Source organism: Felis catus, chromosome A1 (genome assembly GCF_018350175.1).
Source record: "Felis catus isolate Fca126 chromosome A1, F.catus_Fca126_mat1.0, whole genome shotgun sequence".
Classification (NCBI taxonomy): Eukaryota; Metazoa; Chordata; class Mammalia; order Carnivora; family Felidae; genus Felis; species Felis catus.
Genome location: NC_058368.1, coordinates 198,105,929 through 198,128,354, shown reverse-complemented (window position 1 = coordinate 198,128,354; position 22,426 = coordinate 198,105,929). Strand labels below are relative to the sequence as shown.

General features: G+C 43.4%; 1 protein-coding gene across 1 annotated transcript; it reads right to left on the bottom strand.

The window, feature by feature from the left end:
- Positions 1 to 2,525: 2,525 nt before the first annotated feature.
- On the bottom strand, positions 2,526 to 12,031 carry ESM1 (endothelial cell specific molecule 1). Its single transcript, XM_003981416.6, has 3 exons — positions 11,288 to 12,031; positions 7,645 to 7,791; positions 2,526 to 4,019 (listed from the first exon to the last, which is right to left on the bottom strand). The coding sequence occupies exons 1-3, from the start codon at positions 11,586 to 11,588 to the stop codon at positions 3,922 to 3,924; spliced, it is 546 nt and encodes a 181-aa protein (XP_003981465.2). The 5' UTR covers positions 11,589 to 12,031; the 3' UTR covers positions 2,526 to 3,921.
- Between the last annotated feature and the right edge of the window lie 10,395 nt (positions 12,032 to 22,426).

Genomic DNA, 22,426 nt, shown 5'->3' with positions numbered 1-22,426 from the left:
AAAATTAAAAAAAAAAAAAGAAATCTTGCAGCACATTCTTTCATAAGGCCAGCAAGAATTGGTTTCGATCACACCTTAGTTTCTTTCCTTTCTAGGTGAGTCTAGATATCCCTGTATCAGTGATTCTCAAAGTAAGGTCCCCTGGACCCAGAGTGTCTGCATCACCTGGGGAACTTGTAACAGTGGAAAATCTTTGGGCCTCATCTCAGACATAACAAATAAGCAGTTTGTGTGTTAGCAAGGCCTCTAGGTAATTCTAATGAATAATAAAGAATTGCAGGTCTATAACATGCGTCCTTTTAAAGCCAGGCCTTAAGTCAATGATTAACACTACACATGGGCAGTCAGAAATAATCAGTTCTCCCTCCAAATATCTGTTGTGATGTTGAATTATATCTATGGATCCTTTACTCCTAGGGGCCTCAGGATAAAGGAAAGGAAACAAATACAGAATGGAAACAACAGTCCTCCTGAACTGCCTTTCACAGAAAATGACAATGCAATCTGGCTACCACTAAAGTTACCTTACACATTTTGTTACCACAGGTGATGTCCCCACTGCTTGATGGAGAAGCACTCCCTGTTGCTGTGGCCTTGGACAACCTTACTTGTCAGATTTACTGACTCTCACGGATGCAGCCAGTTTTTCAATCTCCTAGGGTCCTAATAGGCAGGATAACAGCCATCAAGGACATGGGAGCTGGTAGATGAAAGGGATGGGAGGCCATCTGCTCCATCGGTTCTGCTGGAGATAGGCCTGTCACCTGCTTCATTCATTCATTTGTTCATTCATTCATTCATTCATTCATTCGTTTATTCGTTCCTCCAGACATCCACTCACCCAAGTCTGTTCCATCTTTCTTCCCAAACATCCTTCTACCCACCTATCTACCCATCCATCCTTCCATTCATCCATTTATCCATCCAACTATTCATCCATTAATCCATTCATTCCAGAACTATTTATTGTATGGAATATGTGCCAGTTTGGTTTCTCTTCAATATCAAATGAGGTTGAGCCTCACTAGGAACCAGTGACATTTGGCATTTTCTTTTACTTCTCCCGTGTTTCCCATGATAGTCCATAGGGGTGTAGGAAAAAAATCTCAGAACTCCTGTTTCTATTTATTTTTTAATCCCTTAAAAATTTCTACTTTGAGTACATGTGCTATAATGAACGTAGTGTATTAACACTACACTATGTATTCAGTTTAAAATTGCATGCTCAAAAGTATTGCAGTCAAAAAGTACAAAATCCAAAGATTTTGGAGGCCACTTCCATCAAGAATAGAGTCAGAAGGCTACAGAGCAATTTGAGACAGACCAGTACCAGCACTTGAAGTGAAATGCACAGAGGGGTCCCAGTAACGGGAAGCTGGGCAACTAGAAAACATGCCTGCGACTGAGAACAGATGAACCCACCTTTGTTCAATTATATTGACCATGATCTCCCAGGCTGCAGAACAAGGACCAGAGGCAAGTCCTGCCCTGGGCTAGCTCTTGTTCCACTGTCTGCCCTTCCCCAGAGGGACATTTGGACTGCAGCCTGGGCTTCAGGCCAAGTCAGATACAGATACGATGCAGATATTTAAGTAATCTCACTCCCTGAAAGCATGTCCTGAAACCCACTGCACACTGGTAAGAGTAAAGACATACAAACATATGTCTTATGTAAAGACATAAAAACATACATTGTTCTTATTTAATAATAATATGAATATCTCACATTGATAACACATTGATAGAACTTTTTATCTCATTCACTTTGTTTCTTCCATCTTAGAAAAAGGAAAAAGATCAGGCAGATTGATGTTTTTGCTAATACAGACAAATTTTTTTTTTGGGCATTGTGTCAATTCATTTAAATGGTTTCCTAATTTGCCCATAACAAAGCTAAGTGAAACTATACTGTTCTTGGACATGATACTCTCAAGCTCCAAAGCCAAATGCTACTCTATTCTTTTACAGACACCGAAAGATCTGTCTTTGCAGACACCTTCTAAAGTGTAAGTATCTTCAAAACACTGGCAGAAGTGTTGTTTTGTTTTTGTCTCTACAGAATGGATTAATATTTAGGGACCTACGTTTCAGGGAACTATAAGGCATGGGTAGACCAAAAATGTAAGGCAAAGAAATAAATATTCTAGCCTCATGTTTTGACAGAAAATGCTTATCTGTAGCAGCAAATTCAGTTGAGAAGCCAACTTTTAATAGGCACACAGACTTTTTGTTCATTGGATGAAACTTTTTTTAAAAAAATGCTTATTTTGAGAGAGAGCACACGTGTAAGCGAATGGGGGAGGGGCAGAGAGAGAGGGCGACAGAGAATCCCAGGCAGGTTCTGTGCTGTCAGTGCAGAGCCCGACCCAGGGCTTGATCCCATGAACCGTGAGATCATGACCAAAGCTGAAATCAAGAGCCATCAAGAGCGGGTCGCTCAACCGACCGAGCCATCCAGCACTCCATCAAGTGAATCTTTTAAATAACTTTTAATGATTTAACAAAGTCATGAATGGACTCAGAGCAGCTGTCTTGTATTTTTATTGAGCAGCCATAAACTTTTCCTTTCAAAACAAATCCAACAGCTTATGCAGCTCATGATCCAAGACCTTCCCACACACGCATTCACAACTCTGTGGCAAACTTTGAGAATAAAACATAGGCAAATAGTGAAATAATCCTTAAATAATCTTCACTCCAAATAAAATAGGTCTGCAAACGTTTCCTAACAAAATCTAGTACAACCGTCCCGTTTGTGCTGAGATCCTCCCGTGTGCTCATAATTCCACTTATCGACTGACTTTGAAGGAAAGAAAAATAAGAAAATGAGCCCTATTTTAAAGCTGAGGCTTCTTGACTCTCTTCCAAACCTCCTAAAAAGTATTTTCTATTTTAAACCTAAAACGCTTCTAAGTCACTGCACTGGCTTTTCAATAAATTCCTTCTGTTGCTCATTTTCTGACATTGTATACATCTGTCATGACTAAGTTATTCCCAGGGTTCTCTTGTGCTTATTACTGTAAATATTACTATAATTACTAATAATAAATTTACCATGCCTTGGGGGTTTGGAAACCTTAGAGAGTTATACCTTTATTCTACTCATTTTAAACGAACAGTAGAGGGTGATGAGTATGTCTGTTAGGATGACTCATACTAACATAAATCGTTGACAAAATTATGTAAATATTTACCTTCCCACCTCCTCTAAGTGTGAAAAATACTGCCTGGCTCTCTCGGTCTGAGGTGGCCTTCTTTAAAACCATTTACAGGAGTTTGCCCTCTGCCCCAGAATCTCCCTTCAGATGCGGTCATCTGGGAATGACCCGTAGCAGCCTTTGAAACCTGCCTCACTATGGGGGCTGCTACCCAATCTCCTACAAGCTCCAACTATCCCCCTTCCTTCAGGGCTGGTTTTGTGTTTACTTTTCCCAAAGTTAAAAAAAAAAAAAAAGCACAATTAAATTCTATTGGTGCTACTACAAGGAAGACCTAAATACCATACTCCCCCACCCGCCCCCACCTTCTCTCGCTCCGAACTCTCCCTCCATCCTGTATCCCAGCATCAATGCACATCCGAGTCACAGGCACTGTGGCCTTCATCTTTAGCTTCCTCTGGGGCTGATCTGCGTCCACGTTAATATGATCTAAATTGTGTTTTCCGTTCTTCAGTATTACTATAAACACATATTTAACAACTCTGTATGTATTCATATATTTCACAAAGATCTAAAAGTGTTCAGTCATATGCATTTTATGGATTGTTAGTAGCCTACTTTATTATTTTTTTTTCTGGACCCCCACACTTGGCCTCCCGATATCACATGTCCATATGCTATAATCTAGACAGTTCCTAAAATGTTGGCTGTGTGTTGAATGACCATTAAGATAAGAGTCTTCTCTCAGAAACCCCACCCAGGCTCAGCGAGGATTTAACCATTTCATTACAGGCGAGCGGGTATTCTTTTTTACAAGTTCTTCTGTCACAGTATTGCCGTCTCCGGATGCCATGTCATGCTCTGAAATGAGAAGGAATACAAATCATGCATGTCCAAATGTTGATAACCCTAAGATCAAGAACAGTTTTATTATTTTTTTCATTTTTTTTAACATTTATTCATTTTTTGAGAGACAGAGAGAGAGCACCAGCAGGGGAGGGGCAGAGAGAGGGGGAGACACAGAATCTGAAGCAGGCTCCAGGCTCTGAGCTGTCAGCACAGAACCCGATGTGGGGCTTGAACTCATGAAACGCGAGATCATGACCTGAGCCAAAGTCGGATGCTTAACCGACTGAGCCACCCAGACGCCCCTATATTATTTTCATATTACAAGGGATTTACAATAATTTTTTTATAGATTCAAAGAGTCTATACTCACTTTATTCACCCACTCTCTGTTAATTGGCACCTCCCATCTGAGTCAGCCCCTGCCGCCGACTGATTTCTCTTCTTACACCTGTTACCACCAGGCATTATCTTATACATGCATTTGCCTTTTTTATTTATTTGTTATTTCACTCCACCACTAGAATATCAGCTCCAAGAAGGCAGAGGCTTTGTTTTGTTCATTGCTACTACAGTGCCTGGAACATAGTAGGCACTTAATAAATACTTATGGAATGAGCAAATGCTGTAAGAGTAGATCTTTAATAAGATTTTCCTATTATCTGGTATGGAAGAAGGGTTAGCTTATTTTGTGGCTCCAGAAGGCAGACCAAAGGGCAGAACTTTTATAAAGACGGTTTTTGCTCAAATAAAAATTTGTAATATTTAGAATTTTCCAAAATGAAATTTGTCTGCTTCTAAGAGTAGCGAAGTGTATTTGCCTCAACAGTGCACATCCTAAAATGGAGCCCTGTACGATTCGTGCAGCCTGGCAGATGAATGTATGCAAAGCAATCAAATATTCCAGATCTTACTGTCCCTGTCCCCCTAAAAAAAGCTACTTATAAATTCCCCATCTCAGAAAATTGGAAATCTCACCACAAAACAACAACAACAAGAAATGGAAATAGGAAACCCACTTGGCAAGATCGTAGTAGCCATTAGATAGAAATCTAGAGAAATCTAGAGATAGAAATCTAGAGCTCATGCAATCAGGGCATGGAAGGGACCTCCAGAAGTCCCTGTGCTGACGAACGTTGGCACCGTTTACAAAGGTTTTGAAAACAGATTCGCACAGAGGTGATGTGAAGCTGATAGCCGGACAAGCCCCCTCCTATAAATGGTAGCACATGAACCCTGGAAAGTCACAAGGAGACAAGGTACCACTGAGCAGCGGAGCTCCTATGCTGCCTCTCCACAAAGCCTTTAGGATATTCTGCTCCCATCCTGAACCTAAGGTTTACCAAGATTAACCAGTAATCATTTTTGTTGCTCCTTAGCTAACGGGAAAAAACCACACACACACACACACACACACACACACACACACACACCCCTCGGGTCAGACAACGCTTTTCCCATAGATTTCTACTAAGAATCTTGATACCTAATTTGGGTATAGTAATGTTTTTTGTGTGTAACCCCTAATGTAACTTCCACCCAGAAAAATATGTGTGGCCAAGGCATCTATCTAGTAGTCAAGACATCTGCAGAATCTGCAAGCAAATAAGCAAGGGTGACACGCCGAAGGGAAAGAGACTGTCCAACAGTCCAGTGGAGAAGAGGGCATGTGGCTGGGTATACAATGGGAGGGACGGACGTGAGGATTATTATCCTTCTTGAGGATTACTCCAAAGGCGCTCTCATGGCCTCCCAAGCATTCTTCCCAAACACCAATAAAGATTCACAAGGGAGTCCATTCTCTCTCTCTTGGTGGAAAAGGTTTAGGCATAACCATGAATGAATGAAGAGGAATTCAGAAGTTCTTTAAAGTGTTTTGTAGTCTGCAGTTTTGAGAAGGTGAAATAAGACAAAAAAAGATGCAAGCATTTGAGACAGCTGACTGTCCTGAGACAGTAAGTTTCAAACCTGTACTGAAGTAGTCAAATCATTCAAAAAAATGTGCAGGTCTAAGATTGATGGTTTCCAGGGGCTGGGAGTTGAGGAATGGGGACAATTGCTTAACAGATAGTGGGGTTTTATTTTGAGCTAATGAGAATGTTCTAGAACTGGACAGAAGTGGCGGCTATGCAGCGTTGTTAATGTACTAGCTACCACTGAACTGCTCACTTCAAAATGGTTAATTTTATGTTGTGTAAATTTCACCGTAATATCAAATTTTTTAGGACTTAAAACTCAATCTTTTTCCATTTTGCTTTTTAAGTACCATAGGACAAGTCCTAAGTATTTAACCTATTAATGACTTTCTCAATTTCCAGATCAAATAGTCACGAAGATGCTCACCTAATAGCTTTAAAAACAGGGGTTTCAGTTTAGATGAATGTTTAGGGGCATAACCACACTTCAGCATAATAATTCCCTACTTAGCACAAGATTTCCTCCTTCTCTTAATGTACTCTTAATGGATACTCTCTTAATGGATACTAAATTGTATCCATGTGTAAGAAGGAGGTAAAATTAAGAAATAAGTACCTTTGCCAAATATTTCAAATCTTAATCTGAAGCGCAAAGAACCAGAAACAAAAACTAAATCAAATGGACTTGGATTGTCAACTATTTATATCTAAGGGGGAGAAATTGCATAGTTTGTTGATACTAACAGTTTCTGTGACCACATGTGGTTTTAAATGTGCTATTTTCAATTTAATGAAGTTTTACTATACTGATTGTTTATCCAACAAGGTAACCGAATATGTGCACAGCACCATCTTATACGTTGTATTTCTCACATTCTAACAACCTGATAAGAAATACACATGCATGAACAAGCATCATGTGGCTATTACTACAATTTCATTCAAAGGCTTAGAGATAATTCCCAAGTTTCGGTCACAGATACTGTCTCTTATCCTTTCCGAAATCTATAAAAACACATGCTGGGAAATATTCTTTGGAAATACTTCCACTTGGTTAAGAAAAGAAGAAGTGTTCTATATTTTCTATCTTGGCTCTTAAACCTTATCTAATAAATTCTTGAGGGTATTTTTTCTATGTGAAGTTGAGAGAGAAGTAACTTTGTCTACTATACATAAACATCACTGAAGAATTTAGGGAACTTTGTGTATCTTGGTTATTTTCTTATTACAGGTGCTTTGGTAATCAATCATATTTATTCTCCATATGGCTGGGTAAACTTTATGGAAAAATGTATAATCCTCAAAATTATTAATAAAAATCTTTAAAAAAAAAAACCAACAACAGCAACCGAACTCAGTCACCACCCCTTTCCCCTGAGTAAAATAAAAAACAAAATCATTCAAACCAATGCTTTATTCTAATCCTCTATATTGCTTAAGTTATTCAAACTGAAAGTGAGATTATTGTTCTGATGTTTGTACTGAAATCGTTTCTTTTTTTTTATTTAAAAATAATTTTTTAATATTTTTTTATTTTTTGGTGGAGGGGGGAGCAGATACAGAGGAAGACACAGAATGTGAAGCAGTCTTCTGACTCTGAGCTGTCAGCATAGAGCCAGACATGGGGCTAGAACTCATGAATCATGAGATCGTGACCTGAGCCAAAGTTGGATGCTTAACCAACTGCGCCACCCAGGTGCCCCTATACTGAAGTCAATTCTTACCTGTAGAAACAAGTCTGTTGGAAGTCTTGGCTACTGAATATTGGAGGAAGGGAAATTTCAGACATTTGCCAGTCACTCTGTCACATATGCCGGACTGACAGTTGCATGTCTCCTTGCATTCCATCCCGAAGGTGCCGTAGGGACAGTCTGAGGACACAAGATAGGTTTAGAGAGGGAGCTGCTCCTTGTGCACAAGCCCCTGCCCGCACAGCCTCCATATCTGAACACGCCTCGTGAACCTTGACTGTCAGATACAAACCACTTCTTTAAAAAAACCCAAGTTTGAGAAGTTGAAACTTTAAGTCACAAATGGAAAATCACACCCCAAGAGCAGGACACCTCGGCTCTAGTGTCCTGCTCTGGAGTTTAGTTGAAGACGGCTAGACATAACCAACATCCTTGAACCAACCTTAATTCTGTTCACTTTCTGCTTAGGTACCAATAGACAGGTTCCCGAGACTGCTGCCGTGACAGGTCGGTGAGGTGGGCAGTTGAACAGACCTACGGATCAGCTGCGAAGGAGTTTAGGGGCACCTGGGTGGCTCAGTCGGTTAAGTGTCCGACTTCAGCTCAGGTCACGATCCTGCGCTCAGTGAGTTCGAGCCCCGCGTCGGGCTCTGGGCTGATGGCTCAGAGCCTGGAACCTGCTTCCAATTCTGTGTCTCCCTCTCTCTCTGCCCCTCCCTCGTTCATGCTCTGTCTCTCTCTCTGTCTCAAAAATAAATAAACATTAAAAAAATTAAAAAAAATATAAAAGATGTGACGCTGTCTTTGAATCCACCGTACTCGCAAACAACTCGCTATTTTAAAATAGCAACATATAGGAAAGGACCCCACTGCAACCCAGGGACTGAGAGAGGTGTCGATGCCAGCTGTCCACCAAGTGCTCAATCCTCAGTCTGTGCCAGCTTTCATCAGCTGCCTTATCTGTTGACACGGCAGTACAGGTCACCTAGCTCCCCTGGATGTTAAGAGGATTTTCTAGTAAAATGTTCTGCAAACCTAAGATGTGCATGCTAGGAAGAAGGAGAAAGCTGAGACTTTGCTTATATACCTCAAATCTGGAAGCATTTAGAGCGTCAGTGTTTTCGTACCTAGACTCAAACATATTATGCTGAGAAAAGAACAGAATCACTTATTAAAAATGCAGGATTGTTATGGCATAAACAGCATCCCGATAGACCCCCCTATCCTTAACAGCCAAGCAGAATAGATGCAGAATACGGATTCTCTTGGCATGAGAATCTTCTCAGTACGTGTACAGTCACACACGGGGGAGAAACGCACCGTGAAGCAGCCGAGCCCTTAGCAATCTAATATTCCACACGAATGATCGAGGTAGACATGAATGAACTTTATTTGGGGAAGAGATTTAGAGTTCTTCTCACTGGCATTCTCCAGCTTGCGGAGGAGCCTGGTTTTAAACACTGGCCTCTCTGCTTGCACGAACAGCCCTTAAAAAGGATCCCCAAAAGCCTCTTTCGGAAGAGCATACAGGACGGGAATTCGAGTGCGTCTCTAGTGACATTGAAAACTCAAACTTTAGCCAAATCCTCAATTGTGCCTCTGTTTCATCCCCTAGCGTATTGAATAGTGCTGGGCGGATAGCAGGTGTTCAGTAAATAGATGTTGGCTGGCTGATTGTTAACGCGGCAGCCTAACGCCAAACATCTGAATATTGAGAAAACATCTGGATGTGCAGCTAACGTATACGGTTCTGTGCAAGGGCTGAAAGAGGGAGTCCGCCTACAGCACAATCCAACGTCTGTGTCTGAAGTTGCTGAGTTTCACGCAGGGTCACTGTTTCCAGCAGAGAGAAAAATGTTTGAAACCAGACTCGCTTGCAGTCTGAAGGATGCCAAGAAGAACAATCTTAAGTGCGTTTTAAGAACCTATCCCGTTAACAGCTGCCTCAGTCATTCAGTAGAAGGGTAGATTGCTAAAGATCCCATAGGCCTTGTGCCATTGCTTTACCCACATGTGACAGGGCATTTACAGTCCCATTGATAGAGGCAATTTTTGTGTCCAGAGAAAAAACAATCCACTGCAAATATTTGCTATGTCACAAGTATGATCGGTTGAACTACTTCCTCCCTAAATCCCTCACGTGAAATCCTGTAATTTATAGAAACTACAGGTTCTCCTCAGCTTAAATAAATGCTCGTGAATGTTCACACACACGCACAAAAAAGGTTCCTCAATAGTCTACCTTTTAGTGGTTATAAGCAAAACTAAACTGCGCAAAAAATAAAATTCTCTTCCTCCTGCAAGCATTCATTTCCTAGTCTGTAGTTACGTTTTGCGGGTGAAAAGGTAATTGATTTATAAAATATTTGTCTAAAAGGTAGGTGTATGAATGACACTGGATCAATGGTGGATTATTATCATTCATAAAAGCATACAACTGTTTCAATTACATAAAGTATAAGAATGAAATAAGAAAGAAAATATAAGAAATACCTTACCCAGCCTCTTTAATCATTTTAAAAGCTGCTTTGTATTACAAAACTGATGCATGGGGCTATAGCCTACGTGTTTCATCTTAATAATAGCTTTTAGGGGCGCCTGGGTGGCGCAGTCGGTTGGGCGTCCGACTTCAGCCAGGTCAGGATCTCGCGGTCCGTGAGTTCGAGCCCCGCGTCGGGCTCTGGGCTGATGGCTCGGAGCCTGGAGCCTGCTTCCGATTCTGTGTCTCCCTCTCTCTCTGCCCCTCCCCTGTTCATGCTCTGTCTCTCTCTGTCCCCAAAATAAATAAACGTTGAAAAAAAAATTAAAAAAAAATAATAGCTTTTAATTATGAGATCATGAAGTATCCATATATATATTTTAAATCACCATTCTTTTGACCCAAACATTTTTTAAACTACAGTCACTGAGTTTGAAATAAATTCTACAGATGTGTAACTACATTGTTTAGCTATGATTTCAACCTAATGACACTTTTTTGAAGTCTGTAAACTCTCATTCTTCACAGACTTCCAATTTTTATTTTTCTTGACTGTTATTTGTACTTGTCTGAGACCATCTGCCATTTTTCTAGGTGATCAAACACTTTCATAAAGTGGAACGAGGCTTGTTTTATACTTCAGGGTACCCTCCTTCAAGAATGTGAGTCATTTCGTTTCATGATCAAACCCCACCCTGTTTCACAAAGTGCATCAGCGTTCATCAGAAATACTTGATCTTGAGAGATGCCCACCAACCCGTGGACCCTTTCAACATCAAAGACTCACTAAGCCCCAGCCTAGACATCACCAGCGGTTATCTAAGCGCAGACCTCTGTAATCACTGCCTTGCAGAGGAGACAGCACCTAAACCATCCAAACAGATTACCTGTCAAGTTTCTAAAGTTTTCCAGAAAGGGAGGTAACACGATTTCTCATCGCAACTTTTTTCCTTCCGTCTCCTACACACACATAATGAGTGAAATGCTGTCTTGCTTTCTGTGCTTTCCTGCACACTGGCTGTCAGTTGCTGTTCGCAGAGTTCTCTCTCTCCCTGTGACAACACCCGTGCCGGGCCTTGCTCCTAAGCCACCTGCACTTTCCCTCTCGTCCTTCGAAGGGAAGCCTCCTTGCCTCCCACGCTGGCTAAAAGCCCTCGGTGTGCCCTGGACGGGGAGGAGCAAGGGGTCACTCTTTACCTTTGCAGATACCAAACTCGTCACCAAAGTCATCTTCCTCACTGTAAAACTGACACCTGAGCCCCGGGCCACACTTGGCGCCGTCCATGCCGGAGACGGTGCGGTAGCAGGTTTCGCCCAGGCCCGCGGCGCACACCCGGCAGCAGCCGCAGTCGTCCAGCACTGTCCGCTTGCAGCTCAGGCTGCTTTTGCACTCGGCGCGGTCGCATCGCTCGGGGCAGTCGACCGCGTACTTGGGGCTCCAGGTCGTCGCCAGGTGCGCGGGTACCAGGAGCGTGGCTAGCAGCAAGAGGCTCTTCATGTTTCCCGCCGGCTCTGGCTCAGCTCCCTGCGGGCGGCGTGGTTCTCTGCTGGCGGGAAGCAGCTGTCCAAAGTGGTAGCCGAGCCTCTGCCTACACGTTTCTGAGCTTTATACACTGGGTTGCCCGCATGCTTCCCCGTCATCAATTTCCTCAACCCAGCAGCAGCGCTGTCCTCTTGCCAGCCTCTCTTGTTTTAGTTTATGAAATCCAGGATGAAGGCTGGATTAACACGCCGCTGCCATCCAGGAATTGAAAAGCCCAAGCTGATGTCATCTGTTATGTTTAGATGGTTGTTTTGCATGAGCACTGAAAAACTCGCTCACATCCGTCTCGAGGGCTCAAGGACGTCTGTGAAGGGGGAATAAAGAAGGTTGCATACCTTCCTTCGGGACGGGAATTGTTCTGACACCGGCATATCACTTGGGCTGTGGCTTTGTCTCAGAGCCTCTGGAGTCAGGAGGAAAATGACATCGACGTGAATCATCAGGACGAAAGAAGCTCCTTGAAACAAAATAAATAAACATTCGGTATTTCCCCTCGGTAAACAGTTATGAGCTCACTTGGGAGAAGAAAGGGTTATATTGTGCCTTTTCAATACTTAGAAAAAAGGAAGTATTTGGAAAGGGATTTTTTAAAGACCCCTCTCTTCCTTCCTCCCTCCCTTCCCCCCAAATGTTATCTCTAAAACAATTCATGGCACATATATCTAAGTTTATCGTGGATGGAGCTGTATTGCTAGTAAGATGTGGAACTGCAGCTGAGAATTTTCTTTCAAAGTAATACGAAACCCACAAAAGAGGTACGATGCTGCTGGCGCTGTTTCTGGGTTCCTCAGTTCTGGAAAAACTTATCAGTTGGACTTCTGACCCAGAACTCCCTGGGGAGAGGGCTCATCCATCACCGAGTCTGGCTGTCCAATGACTGAGGCCATTCGGAGCTCTATCCCCTCACTCCTGGCATCTCTCAGAGCCCTCACTAAAAACCACCAAACAAGGCAGTCAGCCCAAGGAAACAAGGGAGCCAGCAGGGAAATCGGAACGTGGCCCAGAGAGGCAAGTCACGGGGAAGGGAAAACATTACCCCTCAGGAAACAGGGTCTTCAAGCAATGGAGGGTCACAGGGCCTAGGTCCCCCTGGGGAAGACAAAGCCGTCCTCTCACACTACCGGCAGGACCAGGGCCACGTGAAGGAAGGGGGCTGGGCCAGAAAGAGCAAGGTGAGCGGAGAGAGCAGAGTTCTTATATCAGCCACACGTCGGGTCCCCAGCCCCACCCCCGACTTGTCAAAATAGGCACAAACCCGCCGTCATTCTAGCAACTACTCAACCAGTAAAGTTGATGGATGACTCTTGGTCTGTCCCCAATTAGCTATGGGCGAGCCCCAGGATCTCTCTCAGCCTCAGCCTCCTCTTTTGAGAGTCGACAGTGTTCTTTAGGCTGGTTGGTCTCCAGAATTCTTATCCCCATTAGAAGATGAGGCTGAGGCCATTGGATGTGACTTGCTGAGTAGCCTTCCAAAGCGCACTTCTGGGAGGGTGGAAGGAACCGAATCTGGAATGCGTCACGGAACCGAGGGGGTAGAAAACCAAGCAAGAGTCCCAGCTTCCAATTTCCAAATTTCCCATGTGATCAATTTGACACATTCTATCGGCATCTCCCCAGAAGCAAACACACGCTTATCAGACGCACAATCTGATTTATTGTTTTCAGCGGTGGGTAACATCCACTGAGGGCCCGGTGTGTGCCGATCGCCTGTTCTGAAACCGTTTACACGTATTAACTGACTTGTTCTTCACCACACCCTCATCAAGTAGATACAATCCTCGTGCCCTTTTCCTGAATGGGGAAACGGAGTCAAAACGAGGTTAAATAATTTGCTCAGGTCCCCCTAATGTCCGAGGTAGAACCCGAACGGAGTCAGTCTAGTGTCGAAGGCGTGCGCTCGGTTGCCTGTTAAGCACAGTGGTGCTTCCGTGACTACTGTTCTGATGGCCTCCTTCACAACTTAGGGCTGCCCTTGGAAAAGGTTACTGAACACCACCTTCTGAGCAAAGAGTGGTTAACTGCAATAACGGTTGATGATGGCATCTATTAGAGAAAACTTACCGTGTGTCAGACACCGTGTAGAGCGCTGTATAAGGAGTGCCACGTTGAATTTCCAAGGCAGCCTCAAGAGGTAGGGACTATTCTTATCCCCACTTCAGAGGTGAGAAAACTGAGGCCTTGAGGGGTTACGCAACTTGTCCAGGGGCACAAAGTTAGCAAACGGTGAAGCCAGGACTCAAACCCTGAAACAGACTGTTTCTAGAGACTGGAATAAGGACTGCAAAATCGAACACATACAGGTACCAATCCAGTGACCTAAGTGGGTAAAGTGGTAAGATATGCCAGATGTACGTGAGAAGGAGGGGAGCTTCTCACCTGAGAGGGCATGCCCCCACTAAGGGAAGCAGTGCCTCCTCAAGAATGGCTGACTGCTTCCATGCTGGACTCTGAGCCCACTGGGCCGAATCTTCTATTTTTTTTTTTTTTTTTAAGAGAAGCTGGAATCTAGACTTTTAAATGTAATGCCCTAATTTTTAAATGTCGGCCACTATTTCATTCAAATTACGAAACATTATATGCACCCTTATTTCTTTTTTTTTTCCAAGTTTTATTTATTTATTTATTTTCTTTTTGAGAGAGGGAGCCCATGAGCAGGGAGGGGCAGAAAGACAGAGAGAGAGAGAATCCCAGGCAGGCTCTGGACTGTCAGCAAGGAGCCTGACGTGGGGCTTGATACCACGAATTGTGAGATCATGACCTGAGCTGAAATCAAGAGTTGGATGCTTAACAGACTGAGCCACCCAGGCGCCCCTGCACCCTTATTTCTTATGGGCAGGACCCAGCCTGCCTATCACTTTGGTCTTGCTATAAAGTTTGGATTCTGCCAGTGCTGGATTTGAATCTTTGCTCTGCCACTCACTACCTAAAAAGCTCAGAAACTGAGTTTAACATCTCTAAGCCTCCGTTTTGTCATTGTGTACAGTGGGACCACCAGCTTCTTCACAGGGCTATGGTTAGGACCTATAAAACGGGATGGAAAATGTCTATCAAGTAGCACGCATTCACGAAGTGATGGCTATTTTTCATTTTAAAAATATAATCATCATAGAGTTGGCAGTGAATAAAGAAAAATAGTCAAAGCAGAAGAACTTCCTGGTCTTCTATGGAAATTTAAGGAAGAATCAATAGAAGCCTTGCAGAGGTCAATATCACAAGTGCTGAGGGAAGAAGAGGAGCTCATGGAACCCATGTTCTGCATTTCCAAAAACTGATAACACTTTCAGTGAAGGACAAGTAAACAGAGAGAAGATGTCAAGTTGAGAGTCCCAAATCCACAATAATAGTGAGCCTAAATGCATACCCAAAAGGGTGGAGAAAATACGCTCAGCAGAGTTTGTAAGCAGTGGAACTATCTCCACACGTAGTTTCTAACATCTCATTCTTGGGGAACGTTCCATTCCTTCCAAGACCCGACAAAAACTGTTTGTCCCAGCACAATCCCTATGGGATTTACATCTCATTGTATTTCTGGTCTTTCCCAACCAGGAACCCAGATCAACCACTCTTCTGAGGGAAGTTACCAATGGCCACACAGGGTTAGGAAATTGGAGCACGAGTAAACAAACAACAAAAAATGGCAACTTTAATCTGCAACAAAACAAATTAAGGTGAAGGCAACGCAGTTGCTGATGAGGGCACGAGGCCCACCTGGGTTGGCTTGCCGCGTGCTGGGGTTGGCAAGTCTCTAACCTTGCTCTGCCCTGCATCAGATGTCAGACCAAAGAGAGAAAGGCCAAAATCACATAAGCTTTCTACAACTGTGAAAAGGCAAGTTCATGTTATAGTGGGTCAAACCATACCATCTTGGGATTCAAAGCCTGTGGCCTTCTGCAATGGCGGCCAGAGAAACAATAAAACTGAGTATTCAACCCAGTACACCTTGCTCATTAAAAACCCCATCATGATTTTGTCCCTTAAACTTGGCATTATTCCAAGAAGGAAAATAAGCCTAGGTAATGTGCTCTGGCAATTTGTGTTTAATCCTGCACATTCTGATTGCTTGTAACCAAATACCCAGCATATTTTTTTTTTCCTAAATAGGCAAAGTGGGAAAGGCTCTGAAAGGATTCCAAACCCTCATGGTCAAGTCAAATTGTCCCATGTTTACTGTGCCTTCCTCACAAACCTCTTTACCAGATAGGTTTATTTTTATTTAATCTTTTTTTTTTTTTTAAGTAATCTCTATGTCCAACGTGGGGCTCAAACCCATGACCCTGAGATGAAGTGTTGCAATGCTCTACTGACCGAGCCAACCAGGCACCCCCAGATAGGCTTAATTCAAATTGAATTATAAAGGCAGACCTGAAGGCAAAATGTTCCAAGGGGCAAGTGGAGAAACTTAGGTGGATGAGACTTTGTTTTTAGTTTAGTTTTGGGTTTTGGTACCTTCTGAAAGTCTTTCTGCTTTGAACCAGCTGATGGCAATTTGCATGTGCCTAGCGCAAGGTGTAGCACGTAACTAGAGCTCAGTACTTAGTAAACATGTACATGTGACCAGTTGTTTCCCAAAATCATTTTCAGAGAGTAGTAAGTTAAAATGTGTACCTATGTTTCCCAGGGGAAGCAAAGTGAAACCCGCATTCTTGAACAGGCTGAACTGAATTATAGAACCGGGTGCGTCTTTGGGGGAATGAGATAGAGGTTTCCAGGGATAGCAGAAGCAGCTGGGGATGGAATGGGGTCTGAGCAGAGTCCTGTTGTGTCAGCTCCTGCACAGCTGACCAACTTCTGTCCTCTTGGCTTTCCAGCCTTGGGTCTGGTAGCCCCGCATCCATCCCGAGACGTTCCTGGGAGCTCCTCTATTGCTGATAGAATCTGGTGAACCCATCTGCCAAACTGAGTTTCACAGCAGTCACAGGTCAGCTGTCACAGGCTCTGGGGACTCCTCCCAGAGCCTCCTGTGCTGGGAACAGCTTGCAGGAATTCTAGCTTGGCCACTACAAGCTACGTCATCTTAGGCGAGTCACATGATGCACACCTTAGACCACCCCCCTCATCCCATGTCTTGGAGCAAATGTTTTCCCCAAGGAAATACCATCTCTTCAGTTCTCCAAGTTTTCATTTCTAATAAAGACAATTTTAACAGTAAAGGGGGATGGGATGTTACAGGCAATTTTTAAAAACTACACCTGCTCGAGGGCTCCTGGCTGACTCAGTCGGTAGAACATGCGACTCTTGATCTCAGGGTCCTGAGTTCAAGCCCCACGTTGGGCATGGAGTCTACTTAAAGAATAAAACAAAACAAAACAAAAAACTACACCTGCTCGGGGGCTCCTGGCTGACTCAGTCGGTAGAACATGCGACTCTTGATCTCAGAGTCCTGAGTTCAAGCCCCACGTTGGGCATGGAGTCTACTTAAAACAAAACAAAACAAAAAACTACACCTGCTTTGAAAAGTAAAGTGACGTGCACCTGTTCTTGCCTGCGTGGGGTCCTCTGATGTATCTTAGGGAGGAGAGGAATTCTCTGGGCAGCTGGGAGGCAGTCGCAGTTGCTTACAGCAAACAGTCCCGCAAGAATAATGAGCGTGGGGGAGTTTGAGAAGATAAAAACAAGATACCCACAATGCCTACTGCAAACGTCACCCCTGGATGTCCGGGTGCCCTTCAGAGAGCTTTGCCGCCATATCCAGGGCTCTGCATCCCACGGAGTTCCCCAAGGAAGCAGGAGGAAACTGGTTGTTTTTGAACCTTGACCAAATCTAGAAACCTCGCCTTTGCATTCACACTTCCAGGAGGTTTTTGAGAGTGAGAAAGTTTAGACTTGGGAACATGGGAGGAGCTCTCACTACTTATCTGCCCTCTACTCTATCCCCCCATTCCCCCGATTCTGGTGGGCATGTTTTTCTAACAGCTAGCTCTCCTGGCTCTCATCCTGGCTATGACTATCAAGAATCCAAACTTCTAAAGGTTTGTTTCATGCTTTAAAAATGATCTTATGTCTTGGAGCAAATGTTTCCCCCAAAGAAATACCATCTCAAATCAAGGTTCTGAATCTATGAACTCATCTGCAAGAGATTCCAGTCATATAGTGTCCTTCCCTCTCCACACATAAAGCCACACCCAGAAGTACCAGGTGCTGTCCTGATACAAGACCACAGGCAGCATGAGTGGCAAAAGTAGCTCCCACCTTGGAACCAGAAGACCCAAGTGTGAGTCTGAGTTCCACTGTCAGTCTCCTGTATGAGACACCAACCAGCCTTCCTGACTCACGCAAAGTCATTTGTTTCAGCAAAATCTAAAAGATGGAAATCCTGCCCGCTCTCTCAAAGAGACAATGGGATCTCTCAAAGAGATCAGAGGGTGAGATAGATGGGGAAACGGGCTGTGCACTCTAAACAAGTATAAAACAGTAGGACTTATTCTAAAAGACAAATTACATACCATGAAAGAAAATGAGCCTGTGGTGATCTCTCTCAGGCCTCACCCTTTCCTTTCCTTCTGCAAGATGGCGTAATTTTTCATTCACGTAATTCACAGAACGACCGCTGAGCGTCTGCGTTCCCTGTTGGAAGACTTCACCTCCTCTCCCTGCAGCCTTCCTCGCCCCATCCTGGCATGGGGTGACTAGACAGCTCACAAATTGTGGGCCAAAAGAGGCTTTGTTTTTGTTTTGTTCTGTTTTTTGTTTTTGTTTTTTGATTGCCAGTTTCCTAAATGGCTAAAGAATTAGCTCAGGCGTTGGAAGTCATTTAGACATTGGAACTACTGACATAAGAGAACATAGGTTGAAAAAGTCATGTTAGAAGTTAGTGCTAAGACGTTTGGAATTTTCACCAGGAATTTTGGAAGGACGGGGATTTCTGATTCACACACGAATCATAGGAAATGATTCTGCTACTTTGCTTCTCTAATAACATGGCACTTCCTTGGCCTAACCTTAAGCTGACCTCTTTTATAATGTAATAAAATATTAATCAGGACCACCCTCATCAGACTCACTGGAATTTGTCTGGTGATGAAGAGCCTTAGCCTTTACATGATATGCGGGTTGAATAAATAATTGAGCGATTTTTTTTTTTTAAGTTCAAGGTAAGCACCAGAAGATAAATAAGAAGTGTAACTTCCAAGCCCCTTATTTAGAATTTTTTAAACGAGTTGGCAGTTTCAGACTCACTTTCTAATCTGGTGTTGAAATATCTTGGCTCTTTTCTTCCTGGAATCCTCCCAGTGAAGGGCCATGTTGTGACCTTCTTCTTCTCCTCCCTCTCCCTCTCCCTCTCTTTCTCCCCCTCTCTCTCCCTCCTCTTCCTCCTTCTTTTCTCTTTCTTCTTCTCCTTCTCCTTCTTCGTCGTCTTCTTCTTCTTCTTCTCCTTCTTCCTTTCCTTTCCGTCTCCTTCTTCTTAGCATCTTACTTTCTTTTGACTGACACAGACTTCATGAAGCCTCCAAGCCTACAACCTGAGAGCTTAATGCACATTGACGGTGCCTCAGACAGGGCTTGGGGCCGGGTGCATCAAAGTGCAGTTGCCCAGACCATGTGCATCAGAGTGTCTTGATGTCAAAATGGCACAGCCAGGTATTCCAGTTGGATGGGTCAGGGGTGGACTTAGGAATCAACATTTTTTTTTAAATTTTTTTTTTAACATTTTTTATTTATTTTTGAGACAGAGAGAGACAGAGCATGAACAGGGGAGGGGCAGAGAGAGAGGGAGACACAGAATCTGAAACAGGCTCCAGGCTCTGAGCTGTCAGCACAGAGCCCGACGCAGGGCTTAAACTCACAGACTGTGAGATCATGACCTGAGCCGAAGTCGGATGCTTAACCGACTGAGCCACCCAGGTGCCCCAATATATTTTTTTTAACATTTATTTATTTTTGAGAGACAGAGAGAGGCAGAGCATGAACAGGGGAGGGGGAGAGAGAGAGAGAGATACAGAATCTGAAGCAGGCTCCAGGCTCTGAACTGTTTGTTAGCACAGAGCCTGGTGCGGGGCTCAAACCCACAAACTGCGAGACCATGACCTGAGCTGAAGTCAGATGTCCAACCGACTGGGCCACCTAGGTGCCCCAGGAATCAACATTTTTTTAAATTTTTTTTTAATGTTTATTTATTTTTGAGACAGAGAGAGACAGAGCATGAACGAGGGAGGGTCAGAGAGAGGGAGACACAGAATCTGAAACAGGCTCCAGGCTCCGAGCTGTCAGCACAGAGCCTGACGTGGGGCTCAAACTCACAGACCGCGGGATCATGACCTGAGCCGAAGTCGGCCGCTTAACCCACTGAGCCACCCAGGCACCCCAGGAATCAACATTTTTAACAAGACACTCGATTCTGACAAACTTAAAAATTTCAGAAACCTCTAGACCAATGGTTTCTCCCAGGCACATGTCAGCAGAATTAGTACTTAATCCTTGGTCTGGAGATCTCTGATAGACAAAGCCTGTCTCTGAGGGGTTGACCTAGAATTTTTTAACTATATAATACACTTACAAAATTTTTAGCATATTTTTCTCATTCTGAGACACACATTTTCTTTCACATGTTAACATCACTGAAGTTGGAATTCTGCCATTATGATGTAAGTCATTGCCTACGTGTGCACATCAAAACTTGGTAGACGTGTGCCAGTTACTTGGAAGAGAACCTCAGACAGTAGCAGGGTTGGCTTCTAAGTCATGCTGCATTACTGATGATCTTAATGGCCCAGAGCCTATACTCTCTGAAAAAGACGTGATACTGACGTGTGATTCAGAAGGACCAGACACGAATTTAGAGTCATTTGGAAATATTTTAACCACTTTACTGAATTTATATTTTTCTTCCTATGAATGTCCAAAAGTTCTAAATGATGGAAATCTATACCCAAATAACCCCCCACGAGTGCTTTCAATAAATACAAACACTATTTGTGAAGCACAAATTACAAATTCCCGAGATATAAAAGCATTATGTAAGAGTTTCACCGGAAGAATATTTTTCCCTTAATGACATACAAAAAAATAATGGCCTTCTTATACTGATAACGTCTTAGATTCAGTGAGATATAGTAGTTTCCAAATAAATAGACCTGCTTTTACTTTTGTTGACTCACCGCCAACAGTTTGCTTAGCAAATGTTGTTACCAAACTTTAATCCACCACTACAACTCTGCATGATGGAACTGAACACCTAACTCTCGCAAGCTGCCTGACATTGATCAGACTAGAGGTATTTTAGGGTGAAATACATGTGCTGTACATATACGTATATGTGTGTACACATATGTACATATCTACATGTTTGTATATGTGTGTGCCCACATATGAGATCCATGTGCCCAAGTTTAATATCCGACTTTCAGTTCCAAAGTGCACAAATACACCCAGCTCACATTTCTAACGGTGGATCGTGAGCCTGTTGCACACACTACCACTTTAGACAACATGCTGAGCCTGGCTCCTTTGTAAATATACCTAGGAAGTACTCACTGAATAAAACACCAAACAATGTCTCCGTGAATGAAAGGAATCCAACGTACTTTCAGCTTTCTGTAGACTTTCAAAGTGTTCTCAGGATGGCAAATCAAAATTTTAACCTATATGTGGTCTAGTCAACAAAGCTGGTTTATAAGGGATCAGCACGTATTATAATGGATGAGTTGATGAGCACTGACCCATGCTAATTTTTCAGTATTAATGCCTTCGTTTCATGAACTTAAAATTATGGAACTTCAAATAAGGCCATAAATGATCACCTTTCAAGCATCCCATATCCAGACAAGAGCCTATATTGAAAACAAGAAGTTGTAGGGTATCTGATCCTCCCAGGGACTAGCTGATGGGCACTTTTGAAGGGACCTTCGAGGAAACCAGTTAGTAAAGCTGTTTGAAAAGGGGACAACGTGTGTGGCACACTTGCCATGATAACCTCTTCCTAACTGGCTAACACACACACACACACACACACACACAACCCACACAACAGCAGCAACAGCAAGAACGGTGAGGCACCCACCCTGTTGAACAATCCTACATGGTGAGTCTTTAATATCATGCACTTGCAGTTGGACAGCTACACAAAGCCCCTGCAGAAAGACATGCTTCTCTTTCGAGGGGGAAGGGACATCATCAGAGCACTTGACATTCAATTAGAAGAGTCCAAGTCTTCGAAATGCAAAGTGATGCCTTCCTCCACATATAGTCCCACTGCCAGGGCAATTAGCATGAACAGGCAATCAAAGACCCGTAGTACCTGAAAGGAGGAGGAGTGGGTGGAAGCAATAAACGTGGCACCAGAAAGCTTCTTAGGCCCTAAATACACCAGAGCTCTGAGCTTAGATCCGGAAAAAGTCTGGCTGAAGAAGTGGTTCAGGTTAAGTTGCTTACTCAGCTACTAAGGAAACCAGAGTTAGGAAACACTTAATACCTCTGAATTTTATTATTTATTTTTTAAGTAAATATATTTTTTAAACTTTTTAGTTTTAAAAAATCTTGCCCTGTAATAGACACACAACATTAGTATTTATAGGTTAATAAGTGTAAATGTTCTCTTCATCGGAAACAAAAATGACCAGGTTGTAGGCCAGTGGGTCCGCAGGCAATGACCAATATGGCCTAGGCTGGCCCCTCCATCCACCCGCTTAACTTCCTTTCTCCATCCATCAAAATACTTTGTCCCTGGAGGCTGAGATGCCAGGGGCTGTGTGCTGCCCTGGCTGATCTCCTCCCCGATCCCTCACCCACCTTGACATCTCTACACTTCTAGCCCTGCCCTTTACATCCAGGGGGCCACCCAGTTCCTGTGAGCAGAA